We start from the raw sequence: 19,040 nt of genomic DNA on the forward strand, positions 1-19,040 counted from the left end.
ACCACCCAGAGGACATATATGTTGTTTGGGCATAATATTTCAGCATTTGCCCCTTGTTGCTTTTTAAGAAAAGCTGAGCAAAAACCTTCAGGAGCCTGTTATCTTCAAAAGGTTTTTATAATTCTTGTTTCATTTTTTTATGTAAGATATGAAAGCAGCATATATACGTATGTATTTGTCTACTGAACTCAGTAGACATATGCTCTATACAGTATTAAAATCCACAGGCTAATCTTTCTTTGGTTTTGTTGATAAATTTAGTAATGAAATCTAGCAATACAAACTTGGAACTTCCCTGATACATTCTTGTGGCGCTGGCAGTATTGAACGTCTTAACAAGGCAAACAGTTCTTCCACATGAGTAAAGGGCACTTGAAGTAAACAGGCAGAAAAGCACAGGATCTAAAACAGTATGAATAAAAAAAAATCGCTTCCTATCTGTCACGGGTTTGTGACAAGATCAGCGATAAGAATTAGTTCTCTGCTCACCTGTCAAATCTTTCAGGAAAAAGTGGGCATGCCAGATCTGAACTTTCCACTTAAGAACAAGCTGAGAAAAAGTATTTCAGTCCTCTTATATTGTCTAAAAAAACACACAGGGCACAAGTCACGTTTCTTTTCCCCAGCAGGTCACCTTTAGCCAGGCGGTAGAGCCCTGGCTAATGCACCTCTTTGACCCTATGCTCCTGTCTGGCAGGTTTGGGAGGGGCCTCATCATTTTGAGGGGCATGAGAAGCAGGTTTTGGGACCCCATAAATCGCATACACAGTCTGCACGTAAGTGAAAGGCAGTGCCAACATTTGCTTTCCTGCCACCCGAACCGGTGGTAGTAGAGGATCTGTGCTTCAGCTGTGTTTCTCGCGTGGAAATAGATACTAGTTCCGTAATGGTGGAGTAGTGCACAAAGCCTTTTTGCAAAAGCCAAATTTTGTTTGAGAATAAATTATAACCAAAGGAAATTATGTTGGGGAAGCTGCATGGACATGATTAAGCTGTGTGTGGTAAGGCACCCTGGAGTATACAAGTTCTCAGGTAGTGTTTTTCTATGTCGGGTTTTTTCCCAAAACCAGTTGATAGACAAACAGTAAAATCAGTGCTCACCTTAAGGTACAGCACACATGTCTTGCAGGAATTGCAAAACTAAAAATGCCAGAGTTATTTAAGAAAATGTACTTGGATGGATTGCTAGATCACATTTATTTCTTGTGCTCAGTGGCCAGTTATGTGGAGTTGCCCAATCATGTGTACATTACCTGTGCAATGGTAAGTTTAACACATTTCATAAGGTGCTTCTGTGCTTCCTTTGCGGGTAACCCTCCGTGTCAACACGTTCACCTTGTGGAGCTTTTGCTACCTATCCTGTGCTTCTATAAATGCAAAATTGTGTTGCTATGCAAATGTGCTTCTGTGTTACAGGTGCAGACAATATCAGGAGCACTCAAACATTTTTGTTAGCTTATACACGTGCTAGAAAGCAGGATTTGCATCTCCGGAAGTCACTGAGAGAAGTGGGCTTTGCAGGCACTGGACTGTTCTTTGGTTGTTTTTCGTTTCACCCTAGACGTGGAGACAGATGTGAATGCTACTCAGCAGCCTATGTGTGTATTGAAATTGTGACTGGATACATCTGAATCGCAGAAAAAACTGTCTTAGCAGGATGCTACCCCATATAGTGTTAGAGCCTTATAGTCTCAAAAATCTTTCACAGTGCATGAATTCACATATATTAAGTAATCATAAATAACTCTAAATGACATATGCCCAGAATAGTGAGCAAAAAGCCTGTCTCTGGATTTAGTTATTACTTTTTTTTCTATTAACTTTCCACTAAAGTCCCAATTTGGCAGCTAGTCTGTGCTGGTCAGGGACCCATCTGCTGCCAAAAGCCACTGGTGGTTTCTAAGAGCACAGGAGCTGTCGCACACCCGTCTGCTATACAGCTAACGGATGTGTAGCAAGTGTCTGCTAGCAAAGGTGCTGTGGTGTATTGCACAAGGAAATTTAGGAGCAGCTCAATACTAGAAGAGCATAGTCCAACTTTTATTGCTGCAACACTTGTGAAAGTTCTCTTTTGCTTCCAATAAATGTTTTTAATGGATCGATAATGTTATATTGTTAGCAGAAATTACCTTTTGGAAGAAGTCTGAAAAGGAAAAAGGCAAATAATTCACAAATTTATAGCTTGGATTTAGTCTTCTTGTTGGCTGTGTTACTGCAAACATAAAACACTTGCTGCACACTTTTATCGGGTCATTCTTGCACAGCCCATATCAATTTATCTCGTTTTATTTTCCTTCTTTTCCACTAAGGTGCAAGTTCTGCCTTTACCACTTCCTCTTCCTCCCTTCAGTGCCCTAGGAGAGAAAGCTCTGGCTTTGGCAGTGGTGGGGACTGGTAACCAGCCCTGGCTGGGGGTGCACGTTGCTTCCCTCGTGGGCTCTCCCCTCTATTTTTGTAAGGAGCTGGGTTTGAATGCACTGCCAGTTTTCCCCAACAAACAGTAGGTTACACTTTCAAAGCGACTCGTGTTTTTTACTTCCCATCCTCTTTGCCATCTGTCTGTAGATCTTAGTATGCAGTCTGTTAAGATTTGCCGATAAAGCTTTTATTAAGATTTATTTAATGGGATTTTCAATCTTCCACTCTTTAATCATGTTGGAAAAAAATATTAAATAGTCACAATCCATAGCTGCCTTGTGACTAAATCACATTCACTTAACCCAGGAAAGAATGATTTCTAAAGAACTTCTTTCTGTCTCACAGGAGCTTAATAGTTGTCTTGTTTATTATCTTGCTGTGGTTAAAATTGCCACAGTAGGGGGGGAAAAGAAAAGAAAAATTGTTAATGCAGTTGTTTGTGTGGCTTGCCCTAGATATTATCGTTATCATTTTTTAATCATTTTTTTTCTTCTAATGAGCAGAAGCAACTGTGAAAGGAGAAAATGCTGAAAACAAACAGTACAACTATAAATAAAATGAATTCTTTTCATGTGATGCAAGTCAAGGGAAAAAAACTAGCTTAATATGCTCTGGCTTCTTGACACTCAAGGTGTGATCAGAGATTACTTATCATCCACAGGAGAGTGGGAAGCAAGTTAATTAAAATTTTCCACCCTTTCACTGAATGAAATGTCTCCCAGTTTGAGACGCATTATTTGAACACTTCTTTTTCAGAAGAGCTCTGGCATGTACTTTCTACTTCTGCTGGTGTTCAAATCCAATATTTGCTATCTAGAAAGAGCATTGCAATTTCATCTTACGTATGTTTGAAATTTCATTTCCATTGTCTCAAATAATAGTAGATAAAATAATGTTAATTATTGTATTAAATATAAAAAGAATACAAGATGACTCTTTTCCTCTGCACCCGTCCCCCAGTGTATTCTTTGTTTAGAAGCATTTTTGCTTTGGAAAGCATTTAATATGACACCAATTAAAGGCCTGTATAACTATGACTCCTGCTGGCACACAAATTTCCAGTCGTGGGATAGGATTACGACTGATGATTCAGGAGGGGAAGGGAGAAGTAATTTCTTGTGGTCTTAAAGAAAGCTTCAATTATCTGTATTTGCAAGTAAGGAGGTTGAAGCCCATATGAATTACACCTGTTTATTCAGGAGTGACTCCTTTCTCTTGTCTATCATCTTCAAATGCAGCCAATTATTAGTAGTAGTTTATTCCCCCAGGGACCTGGGGAAGAGGTGCGGTGTCTGACTCCAGCAAGGCATCCTGCAGAGTTGGAGAGAGCTTCTTAAAGAGCATGTGGAGCTCAGAGGAGGTGTGCACCTCTGTATAATGTATATGCTTCCTTCCTCCAAACAGCCTAACATGCAGATTGTCGTGTCACGTACCAGCACATAGGAAAAATAAGAGGTTACCTTTTTGTAACATTGTACAGCATTCTTTCAACAGAGTTTTTTACATTTCCAGATTAAAAAAAAAAAAATTATTTAAGCCAAACTGACTTTAATTTAATCTTAAATTTATTTTCTGGTAACTTTACACTTTTACATGTGCTTACCTGCTCTTTTCCTTTCTGCACTATTGGTATTGTGAAATACAACATCATCTGCTGCAGATGATGCTTAATCCTGACAAGTCAGACAGGTCCAAAGCTGGCCTTGTTTTGCCACTCAGAACCTGCAGGGACAGTGGGCTGTGGCAGGAGTGACGGCGCGTCCCTGAAGCAATTTGGCTTCTGCAGCAGCCAAATGAGCTCTGTGTGGTATTGATGTCCTTCCTCATTGCCATAATCTCCCTCTGATTTTTGACGATTGCTGCACATTCTGATGCAAGGAGAAGGTTCTCCTTGCTAATCGCCAACCTTAGGCAATGAATTCAAAATAGAAATCCTCTTTGCAACATAAGATGTTGCTTGGGGCACAAACAAGGTCTGCTGTGCCAGTCTTTCCTGACCTGCTAGTCTTCCACCCTCTAAATGAGTGAGCTCCTTCTGTTTTTTCTTCTACAAATGCTGTTTGATGGAGGGAATGTTTTGTTCATCCTTTTATGTGTTCTTCCAGGCACCTCATTGCAGGCTTGCCATGGTGGATGCTCTGACCTTATTCTTAATGCTTATGTTGCATATTTTCGTCTTTAGTTTTGGAAGGCGTTGTTGACCAATCTCATAAATCTCAACGTGTTATTAATGTGTTTTCTTGAGACATTAGCTCTTAAAGGCATCTAGATACCTCATAATTTTTGCATTACCTTTGATTTTAAAACCTGGAAAGAGGGTGGAAATACCCATCTTACAGAGGGAAATGGGAGTCTGAGGAGACTCTGAATCTACCACGATCACAGATGTAGGATAAGTCCTGATCCCTTCAGAGGACATGAGTCAAAGGCCATGTGGTATTGCTTCCCTCTTGCAGGACAACTCATTCCTCTCCTGGAGTTAGCAATTCTGGTCTGTACATGGTGATGTTGTAAAGTAGCAGTATCTCTGTAAGTGCCTGAAAGCCTCTGTACAGAAATCAGAAGTAACATTAGTAGAGTGTTCTCTTGCATGCACTTTCTGGAGTAGAGTTTTTAAACGTTCTCCTTTTTAAGCATGAGTGATACAGCTTCTTCAGCTATTTGCATTTGTGGTCATGATCAGGTTTTTAATAGGTATAGTCAGGCAGTCATTGAGTTATGAAGATATCAAGTGACCTAAATTACATTCTTTAGAAGAAAGGAATAGCTGAGATTGGAATTCACTAAAATACCTTGAAATAACTACAGTAGGATTTGGATTAGTTCTGATCAAATGACTATTTTATTACGGCGGAATAAATGGATTTTTTTGAGCTGCAAAACTATTGTGCCTTACCCAGTGTTGAGAATTGGCAGTTACAACTCCTTGCATGCACATGAAACTAGTGTAAGTGCCTGAGCTTTTTGGCAAATTTAATTGTTATTCCAATTGAATGTAGTTATATTTTTAGAGACTAGTAGTTACCATTTGCCTGCTTTGTGTTTATTAAAATTAAAAACTAGTAAATAAGCTTTAGCATCTATTTGTTAAATTACTGGAAGTCTTGGCAATTAGACACCTCACTGGAGCAATCTTTGTTGAAATCACCAGTGGTTCTTTCTGTGTGAATTACAGGGTCTACCATTTGGTAGAAAGAGAATTAGCAAGGCTCTGCTGGGTAGATCTGCAGCTGGAGCCAGACTTCTGCACTGAAAGGCAATGCTTTTGGTCTCGCCCACAGATCTCCTGATTCAAAATAAGAAGGAAGCAATGCGTATTTGGGGGTGATAAAAGGAATAGATCTGTACTTATATTCTATTTATGTTGTTGTTGGCTATATTGCTCTTGATCCATCATGGCAGGGTAACCTGACTGATTTCAGTACAAATCTTCAGGATTTACTCAAGCCTAGACAAGTGCAGAATCCAGACAAAGCAATGTTGTCATTTTTCAACTACTTGAATATATCTTTTTGCTTGGGAGGAGATAATTGGTAAAATACAATTAATTTGTCCTGTTCAGATCTGGAATCATCTAAAGCTAGATGGATGACTCAGGCAGTGTAAAAACAAGATCACATACGTCTACCATTTTAAACACTCATTTAACAGTTTGTGATGTACAGGCGATTGATAGGTCCTGTGTCTCATATTTTTGAACATTTTCCTTCCTGCCTAGCTGAACATACAAAATGACCCACTTTTTAGTACAAAAACGCATTCTCCCTCCCAGAGTACCCACACATGTATTTTTTCTTGGGTTTTTTTTGTTGTTTTTTTTTGTCAGACTGAATGTCATACCCTAGTTGATAATGCTAACTGTTGATTGTTCTTTCCTAGGGAGTTGAAGTGCAGACGGATTACGTTCCGCTGCTGAATTCCCTTGCCGTGTATGGCTGGCAGCTGACATGCGTGCTTCCTACTCCAATTGTGAAGACAAACAGGTAGGTAGGAGGTGGGTGCTGCCTTTTGGCCAGGGAAGTTGCTGTACGAGCACCGCAGTCCATACAAGCAATTCTCCTTGCAGTTAGTGTGGTTTTCCTTGCATGCGCGCAGTAGCTGCCCTTGCAAGCCCTGCTGCAGCTGTTCTCTGGGTTTTCTGAGCATCACAAGCCACATGGGGCAGGAAGCATGTGTCTGGTGGGCAAAATACTGCAAGGCGGCAGTGCGGTTTCTGCATGAATTTTCTGGGTGTTGTCTCTGCCTGTCTGTAAACTCCTTGACTGTAAAAGTCCCACTCTGGATTTCCTAGTAGCAACTCTTAGAGCAGAGACAAAACCTGTGATAACGTTTGGAGTGACATGTTGCCTGCCTGAAGAAAAGTAATTTTATTCTTAATCGATGTCTGTCTAATGCTGCTGATACACACAGTCTAGCTGAGAAGAACCATGTGAGATTGTGGTGTATCATTACTCTAGTAGCCTTGTTTGCATGTACAATCATTCTGCGGTCTACTATTATTAATAGTCTGAGTTTTTAACTATAAATGCAAGTCACTTAAAAATACTCTTCATAACTGTGGTGAAAAACAATCATCCCACTTGTTAATCATGAAGATAGCACTTTCTGAATTTTCACTGGTGAGGAATATATTTATATATATATATACACTAATATAATCAGTCATGATTTTTTATCTTAAAAGAGTGAAAATACACCCAGTTCTTTATGAGATCTAGATGAAGACTACTCCTACACATAAACACCTAAAAAGTAAAGGCCATCTGTGCTGGGAGAAAACCGATATTTAAGTTTTTCATATATGTTTAAATATAGGAATGAATAGAAAATCACAATTATGATTTGTAAGCCCTGTCTCTTAAAGGTATACATGATTTTCTATCTCTTCTAGCTTTCTGTATCCCATTTATAACTTAGTAACACCAGTCAGGTTGACAGTGCAGGAGGGCACCCACCCCATCTAACCACTGGTGGCATTTGCTTGTGCCTCCTACTGTGGTACAGACCCGTGCGGAGCACCCAGCCCCGTTCAGATGGGTGCCTCGGAGGGAGGGAGCACTCCGGTGTTGCTGAGATGCTGCTACACACAGGCATCATGGGGCTTGGGTTTCTTGCTTTTTGCTCCAAACAATTTATTCTGTGTTTACACACTAATGCTAAAACATTCAGCAGAAGTATGTCACAGGCTGACAGGCTCTATCAGGCTGAACAGTTGCGCTTTTTTCCCCCCAAATACCAAGCTGCTCAAAGACACAGGGGACAGGCAATGTTTAGGTCATTCTTCAGTTTGTTGTTTTGACCTGCAGAAGTAAGTGACTGAGATGGAGTTTCACTTTGAATGATGCTGGATGTGAATTTAATTCATTCTCAGGAGTGTGCATTTGTTTCTTTTCAGGGAGGGGAATTTATCTACAAAGCAAATTGTATTTCTTCAGAGACCTTCTTTGCCCCAGAAAGCAAAGAAGAAAGAATCTAAGGTAAATAACCTTGAGTTCCTGGGGTTTTTTGGTTTTTGTTGGAGGTATTTTAATATTGTAATTGATTTCCCAAAGAAGTAAAAATGGCCTGTTCAGTGTTTCTGCGCTACTGTAGCAAGATAGACGGAACTGAACTATTCAAATGAGAGAAACAAAAAATGCTTAAATGATGTGAAAGCTCTTATATTTCATTCTCTGTTGAACTCAGGGCAGCAGAAGAGATACAGATTTCTCTTTACAGCTGGGCCATAAACCTCCATACATGACCTAGAATTCTCTGCTCACGTTCACTGCCTGCAAGGTGGAACCAGTACAATTTTCTCTCACCTACTGCATGTCTTTTCTATTTAAATTGGTCTCTTTCTTGCTATGTGTATTGATGGAGCCTAGCACGGCACAGGTTTGATCTTGGCTAGTGTTTCTATTGTGTGACTGTTAATGAATTCTGCTAGAATTTAACAAAAAAAGTCCCCCAAATCCAGCTAAATTGTCCAAGAATGTAGCTGACAGCTAATGATGCATGTATGTGGATACATGTATGTATTGCCATTTCCATTTTTAAACGTGTAGCTGTGGGAACCCCTGCCCAAACCTGTCACGCCATACAGCTGAGAGGGAAATAAAAGGACTGGTTTAAACTGGAAACTGGGGAAGTGCTGACCTTCCTATAGTACTTGAATTTGCCTTGCCCTTGCAGTATGCAGAGGGATCAAAAAAGCCAGGTGAAGTAGGGAAAGGATCTCTGAAACCACATGATGAGAAGGCTGCTAATTAATACAGGCTTGGTTTTATTCTAACTCTGTGCACTTACGTGAGTGCTGGCTAGCCAAATGTCACCTGAAGGAGTGGTGCGCTCGAGGCCCTGCAGAAACTGAGCTGGAGTAGGAGATTGGAAACGCTAAGCACAGCTGAGCACTAGGAGCATTTTACCCAACATTTTGGGTAACTACAGATAGTTTTCATCTATAAAGCCCTCACTGGTTTGGAGCCAGGTTCTGTGAAAGTCATCTTTTAGATACGGTGGGGACCAGGAGAGCGTTTGAACTGACTGAAGTTAGGAAAGAACCGCTGGGAGCATAATTTAGGATTTACCCTCTCTCATTAGTGAAGCTGGAGCCCAGAGTGTTCTGTGAATGTGTTACAAAGCCCATCTTTCTTGTTTTTTCTCTTTGTTTTCAGGTGATTAAAGAGATCTTGAAATGAGGGTTGGAGTGCCTGTATTTGGTCATTTTTTTCCTACCGCTTTGTGTGGTTTTAATGGAAAGGGTGGGAACATAGAAGCAATTGTGTGTCTTCAAATAGAGAAATTAGTATGATACTGATTTCTTCTATTATAATAACAAATGCATACCATCCAGATGACTCAAAACTTTGTTTAAATTTTTTCATTTGGGAATATAAAAACTTATTTAACAATGTCTGGTTGACAAAACAAAGGATTTACTCGTTGGCAGCATTAAATATACAGACATATTTGAGGGCAAATATCACTGCAGCACATTTTCATACCAAAGGTCAAGGAAAAATGGGGTACATTGATTATAGTTATATAAAGAAATGTAAGACTGGTTCAACGTCTGTAAGTGATTGTTGTGAGTCACATCAAAGATGCCAAACCTAGCATTTGATTGAGTTGCTGAATATTCTGCACATACAATGTCACAGGCTCTCAGCATTTTGCTAACTTGTGATACGGCATGTCTAAAATATTTATAAATAAACTCTTGGAGGAGGGAAATAGGCTGATAAGATGAAAAAAGGACATTGCAGTGTTGGAAACTGATCTATCCTACCTAGGCACAGCAACCAATGGCTGTTCAGTTTAGCCAGAGGAACAGAAAAGGAAACATGCAAGGAGGGGTACAACTTATTTTTCTCTTTAGTAAGACAGAAGTACTTTTATTAGTGCAATATTCAGTCAGCAATGAGGTAATGGTGTTCATTCACTTTATACAAAAGTGCTGTATGCATTTTTGTGAAATACAATATAAATACCTGACTAAGTATACATACATTTGCACATACACACAGAGCCTGCTACGGTTTGATCTTTATCACATTTAGGGCCCTGATCTTACCTTCTGTCAAAGAGAGCTGTGAGTTAAAGGGGAGCTGTGGGTGTCCAGCACTTCGGCAAATCAAAAAAAATATTCAGGTGTCTCTGAATTTTAAACAGTTGAGCTCTAGAACTGAGATATTATCTTTCCTCTTTCTCTAAACTGTAATGATGTTTAAGTGAAAGATAGCTTTCTCTAAGTAAAACCAAGAAGAATCTTGTGAAAGCCAGTTTCTTTTTTTTGTTTTCCTTTTCTTTTTACATTAAGTTCTGGCTAGCAGAAGGAAAGAGCATTGCTCCATCTTTGTAATCTAATAAACTTAATAGGTTTTGAATGGCTTTTTGATTAAGGAATAAATAGCTAGATCAAAAATTTATGAGTATGAGTCCTTCTTTTGACCAACCTCAGCACAGACCTGGTTGCACTGGAGAAAATGGCTTTTGGACCACAGCTGAATCTGCTGAATGTCCCAATGAGATTATTTGTGCCATCAAGTGCTGCCTCCTAACCCATCCCTGAGTTTCTATCAGCATGGGCACTGCTGACAAAATGGTTGTGTACATTTACATGTATTTAGCAAATGTGTAGGATGGCTCAGCAGTGCCATGGAACATGGTCTGCCTTTCCTTGGGAAGGTCTATTTATTTTTTGACAAATGAAGCAGATACATTAGTGGCATATTTGTCAGCCTTTATATATGTTATACCTGTCGAGTCAGTATTTCAGGGTACTGCTAGTTCCTTTTTTTTGTTTGTTTTTAATAATAGTAGTTAAAACAGTTCTTCTGAAATGGTGGCTGTGGTAAGTCTTTTGGTGAGTGCTGCAAGAGGCAGCCTCATGCTTTCTCGTCAAAAAACATTCATACAAATGGTTCAGACTATTTTACTGTTTGGGTATAGTCTTGGGTATAGTGTTAGTTCTGCTGCTAACCTGGTGAAAAACACTGGAATAATGCCATAGGATTGCTTCCTCTGTCTGCACTTGTGCAGCTTTGCATATTCTTGCTTCGCACACAGTGCAGGTTGTCTGCTAGGTTGCTATAGGCCTCAACAGTGACACAGCATGCGGAGAGGAACCCACTAGACATGTGAAACAGCAGAAGTAGAATGCACCACAGTCTCCACTCTAACAGATACATACATGTAGGCTCAAATGATCTTAAGTCGTCTGATTTAGTTATGCCATTTTTTTAATCTTAGGTCTTTTTGTTCAAACTAGTCTTTGAATTAAAACTAAATAATAAAAACATTTCTACTCAGGAAAGCAACTGTCCATGTGAGATTGTCTCTAATGGTCTTTAACATTTGGATCTCTTACTTGTAGTTTCACTGGAGGTTCTCCAAAGAAGACGTGCACAACAAACATATGAAGAAATCCATGAAGACTAAATTAAGTACTAGGGAGAAGCAAATGGCAGAGGAGAAGCAGGAATTCGAAGTCACAGAGAACACAAGAAACTTAGAAGCACAGATCTCAACGGTAGCCAAGCCTGATCCAGAAGAGCAGCTGGACGATGTCATAGACTTGGGAGATGAGGTAGCAGGGACCAACGACAGAGGTACCCATCACGACGGGGCGTCAGAAGAAACATGTCCTGCCAGTTACGATACTGATGACAATGACGTGCAGGTCTGCCTCAGCCAGAGTATGTCTGGCTGCTGTGTGGATCAGGTAACAGAGGGGGGAGACTGTGCTCCCGTATCGGACGGCTGCAATGGCAGCAATGGGGCAGGGCTGGACATGGACTGCTCCTGTGAATAACACCTACATTTCAAGAATCCTGTGAGTTGCTGATACTTTGCCAAGACAAAAGAACAGATTTTGCTAATCATCATCACTAACTCCATTGCTCAATTCCGCATTTCTTTGGCATTGTACTTACTTTGCTTCTTAGCACACTGGTATCTTGATATTCTAAGTAACTACAGGGCCCGGGCTTCTTAACCCACAAAAATTAATTGCAGAATTCTGTCCACTTTACAGAGTGGGACATGCCCTATGCTATCTCCTGGAGCTACACTTTAAAATTAAAAGTAGGGACAGAAAACATACTTGGGTTTTTCTGTGACCGACCTTAGCAAGCTAGGTTTATATCTAGGTCACGGCAAACATTCCATGTGGTCAGATTTTACTCTATAATACTTTCTTGTCCACCTAACTTTGCTGGAGAAGTTATTGTGCCGTATGTTATTTTGTCATTAAGCTTTAGTGTCATGAAAATGGTATTTGGGCTTAAACAGGCTGAAATTGGAAAGCTTAGGTAAGATGGCTGTTACCTGTATTTATCTCAAATTGCATACTTACTGATGATACTGTCTTCTGAATTTTATTAACTCTTGCAGATCTTTAAGCAATAAGCAAATTGTTTGCCTACTTTAGGCGCACTGGGTAAACAAACCCCATGGTAAATTTCTGTTGAGGCAGATGATTCCAATATAAAATGCAATTTCCTATTCACTTGTGTTTACGTTCTCTTTGCCAACAACAGTTTCTCAGTAGTTATGGGGGGTTCAGAAGATAGAAAAAGAGGGGGGAAAAAAGCAGGTAAAATGTACGTCTTTCAGTGGCTATCTTCACTAAAATTGGAATTAGATGTTAACTCCTGACCCTTGCAGGTGATTTTGCACCACTTCATCACTTTTACAAAATATATTGTGGGGAGGAAGTGAAATTGTACACAAATAGCAGGGGTCAGTGGCCAACAAATGTCACTAAATGACCTTACAAAATGCAAATACCTTAACAGAGGGGTTTTTTTTATACAAGTAACCATATTTTGGGACTGATACCTAATGGAATTCTATAAAATTACCAACATTTTTATGTTTGGAGCTACATTAAAATATTCACAAGTGAATGTACATGTGTAATATAGTTTCTGTGCCAATGTTCTCCAAGTACTTCAGTGTTCTTAAAAATGTAGGAAGTAGTTGTTTCTCTCTTCTTAACCACCTTCATCCCTATTTAGAAGTGGTCAGGTAATGTGGGAACAAGATGAGAAATACATTCTAAATTCCCCTGCTTTTTTTTTTTTCTAAAGCAAGAGCTCTGTAAGTGATTTACTGGTTTTTCCCTTGACTGATTTGTGCCTGATAATTTTCCTTAGTCTTTAAATCAAAATGCTGTACAAAGAACTATGGTCTGTATCGAATGTGCACCTAGAGTGGTTCAAAAGCATCTTCCATGCCTAAAAATTACACAGTTGGCAGAACATTGCAGAGAAGGGAAAAATCATACCACTTTGAATATTCATCTAATTGGGACAACGGCACTCAAGTTTAAACCATTCAATTTCACACATACAAACCACGGTGGTATTTTTTTCATTGATTAAAGAGTTTTTTATTTTTAATTCAGTGGTTTAACCACAGGCATATAAGTACCTTCAGTTTCTGGTGGTATTTTTCAATTATTTCATTCTGTTTCTTGAAATTAGACTGAAGTTCCAATAGCCTCAAAATTAGGTTGTTTCAGTTGTTCTACTTAACTACAAGGTCTCTGCTCTGTACAGTTTTAAGTACCTGTTTGCAGATTTTATTAGCATAAGATCCTTCTCACGGTTTCTATTTCAAGGACTAGCTTTGTATTAATCTTGTTTAAAAATATACTGTATTTAATGAACATTTTACTAGTAGAAAGTGTTGCAGTAGAAAGAACTGTCCAGATACTTTGGAATAGAAAGTGTTTATTGGATTGCAATTTGACCTTGTTTTACTGGATCCCAACTGCTTAGAAAACTAAAGAAAAATAAAGGTCATGAGGAGATTTCTTATTTGTGGTACTTGCACAACTGCCAATAATTTGTCCCCAAAAGGAGGAACTCGGGGTCTCTTAAGTGGTGATGAAGGGAAGCTCCTTACTACTGAATTAGCAGTAGTTACTAGTGCTAGAGAACTGGCTACTTGGTTTTACGTCACCAGTCTGACAGAGCATGTAGGGGTCTATGAGGAAGTTGCACGTGTTTATGTGAAAGCTCGATTTAAAACTTTGTTCCTCTAAGTGCTGGAGTGGCTTAGGGTTGGGAAGTTTTGAAGAGAACTTTCATGGGTTTTCAGTTTAAAAGGGACAAACGGGTTTGGGTTTGTAGTCACATAATCAGTTCCAACTTGTGACTTTGAATTGAGTTAGTTCAGCTGTCTGGAGTTGTGCACGTGTTTTCACCGTGTCCCTGTCTCACGTAAACCGAGAGAGCTTACATCACCTCGTAGGTGGATGTTACAGATGGGATGAGGGCTGGGGAAGGCAGGCTTGGGGCACAGCAGCAAGGCTCCGCAGCTGTTAACGTGTGTTTTCTCTCAGCTGCCTTTTTGCCATTTGGGGCTTGAAAAAGCAAGACCACCAGAGAGGCCAAGGAAGTGAAAGCAAGCAGTCATCACCTTATTTGAAGCCTGAATGGAGAAGAGAAAGGGCTAGGCCAGAGCTTAACTCCTGCATCTGTAAACCTGACCAAAAAAATGCAGGGAAATATGCCAACAGTGGAGAGACCGTATGTGGGAGAAGCTGAAAGGGGAGGTTGGCTGCAGAGCTACAGCCTCCATCTTCAGCAGGGCAGGGAGGGGCAGGACTCCATACTGACTTCTCACCCAAAGAAGCCCCAGCTCCATAGCAGGGTTTGTCACCCCCAGCAGAAGGCGGAGAGAGAAGCCAGGCCCTTTCGTTTCCCACAGAGAGCCACCATCTTAAGCCCAACCTATTTTTTTCCCCCCAAACTAGGCACACTCTCCCAGTAAGGATGCAAACTGATCTTACCATGCCTCTCTCGTAAGGGAAGGAGACACCAGTGAGTATTGCCGGCATGCCTAGGGAAGGAGCTGATGGGTTGCGCTGCCATGTGTTACCAATGCTGGCTGGGCACAGCAAAGCACGACAGCACACACAAGTGGCACTTTGGTGTATTTTAACGTGAACACCTCCTTGATAGACCAACAAAACTCACGTGTGTGGACCAGCCCTGAGAGCTGCCTGCCTTTGAGGGAGGAAGATGTGAGCTACTCTGTCGGGAGAAGGAGTTACACATGCTGGTGTTTAGAGGAAGTGGTCACTTGAACAAGGTGACAGTTGTTAAATGGAATGAGTTCAAAGGAGAAAATCCAGCTCAGACAAATGAAGAAATGTCAAAGGCTGAATGAAGATAGCAAAGAGGAGTAGCTGAATTAAATGAAGGATCGAAAAGGGGTTTTATATTGAAACGAACAGTGGGGGGCAGGGGCAGAAGGGTAGAACTAAGATGGGTGGGAAGTCCAAAATGTTGAAGCATCATCAAAATAAGTTTATGCAGAGTTTAGGAGGGGTTAAATGCACAAACGATTTGACTGGCACTTCATCTTGCATAATTTCTTTGATTATTGGATCTGTGCACTTGAAAATGGTGTAACTGAAATAGCTCAAAGTAGCTTTAACGTATGCATGGAAATGAAGCTAAGAACAAAACAATACACTTTTTTTTTTTTGTCCTAATTTGGCTTCTCTATCAATCAGCCTCAGTTTCCGAGGTGAGCAGGGGAAGGGCTTTGCATTGGGATACCCTGCTTTTTCTTTGTAGTTGCTGTGACTCTGTACATTTGCCTCCGGGAGCCAATTACAGGGCAGAAATAAAGCAGCTTTTCATGCAGGAATTTCATCCTCCCAGAACTGAAGCGTATAAGAACAGCAGACACTAATTTCTTGCTGATAAATACTTCTCAAAAGTATGAGGAATGCTGGCTAACAATACCAACGCACCTATGAATTCAGAGTTGTAGATGCAATTCATATGTCTCCAAGGCTGTTGGTGGAGATGCGCTTCTGGCTTTAAAAGGCGATCCTTGCCAAAGCCTCCATCAGCAGAAGGGTGCCTGTGGTGCTGAATGTGGCAGTCGACTCTAATCAGTACCTTACCTATACGCTGAAGGGTGGGGGGAAAGGCTTGTCAATTTAAGAAGTGCCTTCTGTTATTCACTCTAAAAGCACCCTACTAACTAAAATGATGTAATAACTGAATAGCCACTCTTTTTTTTTTTCAGTTAATTAATGCAAAGCCTATAGGAATCCTTCATATTCATTGTACCAGATGAGTACATGGCAAACTGGTAAAATAAAAGTCACAGGAAGAAGACGACTCAGTCCAATAAGGCCGTAACACCAGGTAACTCAAAAAAAACATCTCAGTTTAAATATAAATGTATAGATGGACTTGTACCTCACTCCTCATATTCTGTTGTACAAAAAAAAAAAAATAACAGTCTACTTTTTCTCCTTAAGCTGCTCCTTAGCTGATGACACAAGTCTTAAGACGAGTAAACATTTTCTAAGATTACATGTTATGATTTGACAATATGATGAGAATATTTCTCCAACGCTGTAGCTGCTGAACAGCAGGAGTTGCTCTCTGTTCCCACCAGTGTAGGCTAATAGCACATTTATTTATTTGTAGAGCATGTTTATATAGGTTAATTTTCCTGAGATTTTTTTTCTCTTCATGTATGGTGGAATCAGATTCAATAATAGACTTTAAGGTGAAACTGATGTTTCACAACAAGACCGCTAAACTCTAGAAAGAAGAGACCTCCAAAACATTCTTAAGTGTCAACAGGAAAAGGCTATGGAGGAAGGGGATGCTAGCAACTTCCCTGGCTTCTTGGCTCAGAAATGGCATTTATGACCATTACCTGCATTATGGAATGAAGGTGTTCTCTGCCCTTTGGCAGGATAACAGCTCAAGGTAAGAAAGAACTTCTTGTTAACAGTAACTGAGGCTACCGGTATTTGGGTGTGGGGAGGTATGAAATTTTTTTCTCCTCTATCTTTTGGTACAGAATGGGGGGGGGGGGGGGGGGGGTGACGTGGTGTGGGGGTGTGTGCACGTGTGTGTTTACTACTACTCTTCAAGGTGGGTGAGCCCATACAATTAAGAGAGATGTGTCCTTGCCCTATAGCACTCAATCTGAGTGTAACAGGGAATGACAGAAAGAGGTTAGAGAGAAAAGAGGATGATTACAGAAGCAAAGGGTTTTGAAATGCCTTTTGTTAAAATGGACATTTTGGTGCAAGTCTGAGGAGTGGTTTGTGAAAGAGATGTCATGTGGGCTGAAGAAAGCCTGTGCATTAAAGAGAAAAAAGGGTAAACCAGTTTATAATCCAGTTAATGATTTAAAAGTCACAAGAAAAACAACATTTAAAAGCTTTTCAGAATCTTTTTATAATTACACTGTCAAAACATGCAGGAGCCTAGTGCGTGGTTTTTATTTTAGGGCACCGGTACTTCCTGATAGCAATGTATTGCACATTTCTAGGAAAAAAACCACCCTGCTTCCTTCAAGCATCAAGCTCCGACATGTCAATTGCGATCTTTGTGAACACAAACCCCCCTTGCTTTTATTTTCTGTGATAAGCATGCTGTCCTATTTACATTCTAGAGTGAACAAATGAGGAACCATTCCTGAAATAGGGGTACTCAGAAAGAATCTTCCTCTCATTTGAGTAGGAGGGAATTTGATGAGACATCCCCTCTGGGTCTGCAGTGACTGCTGAGGAGGCAAGTAATGCTAGCCTGCGCGTGGTACAGAAGCACAAACCTAAGTGGATGAGGCTGCAGGCACCAGAAGATGAAAACTTACGGGCAAACTCTCCTCAGAGTACTTTCGCTAAAAGGCAACTCTTTAAGGTCCATCACTCAGAGTCACATCTTCCTGACAGAAAATACAGCCTGTTTCCTTAAGTTCTGTTTGTTCTGAGCAGCAGTAAGCATGGATCTTTCTCTTTGATGCTCAGAAAGGCTAGGATAGTTTCAGTTGTTCAGTCAACTTCTCCAACAATTACAGTAGGATTCTTGTGCTGGGCACAAGCAAGGGCTTGTAGTTTCCTAGTTAGGCTGTCTCACTGGTTTTTGTTAGATGAGGTGAACGTGGATGTGGCAGTAGGTATCCTACAAGCTGTAAAATACATCAGTGACTCTGATACAAAGGTTACGACTAGAGGGTAAACTTGGCATACTGAAGCTGAAATGATTTCTTGGGAGAGCACTACAGCTGGGCTGAAGGCCTTTTTTGCCAAGCACTGGGAAGTTATGCTTGAAAAATGAAGTGCTTCGCACCAACAGTACTGCTGCAGGCTGGAAATTGGGTGATGGGATCTGTACCTTTGTAACCTCTGTTTAAGGCAGAGCAGACGGATGCTGATGGCAAGAAACTTGCTGCATTGCCTGTTTGACTATTGTCTGAAACAGTTAAGGAAAAGAACCACTAACAAAGAGGAGGTCTTATGTGTTTAACTTTTTTAATAATTAAAAAATAATTTAGTACTTTTACTGATTTAAATGTTCCTTACTGAGGTCTTCAAATGTACAATGGGAATCTCCACCACCTAAGGCCTTGAACTGTCTATATAGATAATTAATAAACTCATTATGGCTTTTTGTTAGTCTTATCATTTCTGTGATGAGTTTTTCTACAAGTTGGGGGAAGAAGCTTCATTCAAGAAGAGCTTAGGTGTCAGCCATTACACCTAGAGGTACCCACATACCTTAAAAGAGCAAACTTTCCAGAGATTTTTTTCCAACCAAGCAGAACTGGTGCATCCTGGAGCCTTCTAGAACTCTGAACTGCAGCAGGATCACGGCAATTTCCTGTCTCAGCTATTGCTGGCCAGTGCTGCTTTGCAGGATGAGGCACATGCAAGCACAAGCTGGGTGGACTATCTCAGCACCAGCAAGGGATACAGGTTCACGTGAATAGCTCTGTACAGCTCTGTCAGAGGCTGACAGATTCTAAACACTTTTACACTCGATACTTTTAACTCTTGTCTGAATATGACTATGAAAAAATGTCTTTTACTGTCAACACAGTTGACTTAAACCACATAAAAGGTTTTTTTTCTTTTAACAAGAAGTTGCAAGAGAAGGAAGTCACCTCACAGCAACTCTACTTCTATAAAAATATTAATTTATTATACAGAACTGGGGAAGGCAGGGTGTTGACTCATTAGCACAATAATTTGGAACAGATTCAGAAGTTGTGGCCTGAATTATTATTTATTATAAACTGACCTGGCATTGCTGCACAACTAATTCTCTACAACTGCTGAATCAGGCACTGAAGGTCTTTCAAAAGCT

The 19,040-nt window shown here is 40.3% G+C and overlaps 1 protein-coding gene across 2 annotated transcripts in view; it reads left to right on the forward strand.

The window, feature by feature from the left end:
* RFTN1 (raftlin, lipid raft linker 1) overlaps positions 1–13,724 on the forward strand; it is a 96,050-nt gene extending 82,326 nt beyond the window's left edge. For both annotated transcript variants that reach the window (XM_069772238.1, XM_069772245.1), the window contains exons 8-10: positions 6,298–6,401; positions 7,814–7,895; positions 11,276–13,724. In XM_069772238.1, the coding sequence (XP_069628339.1) occupies positions 6,298–6,401; positions 7,814–7,895; positions 11,276–11,713 (624 nt within the window). In that variant the 3' untranslated portion in view covers positions 11,714–13,724. The remainder of the gene's footprint in view (positions 1–6,297; positions 6,402–7,813; positions 7,896–11,275) is intronic.
* Positions 13,725–19,040: the final 5,316 nt, after the last annotated feature.

This window comes from Haliaeetus albicilla, chromosome 2, assembly GCF_947461875.1.
Source record: "Haliaeetus albicilla chromosome 2, bHalAlb1.1, whole genome shotgun sequence".
NCBI lineage: Eukaryota > Metazoa > Chordata > Aves > Accipitriformes > Accipitridae > Haliaeetus > Haliaeetus albicilla.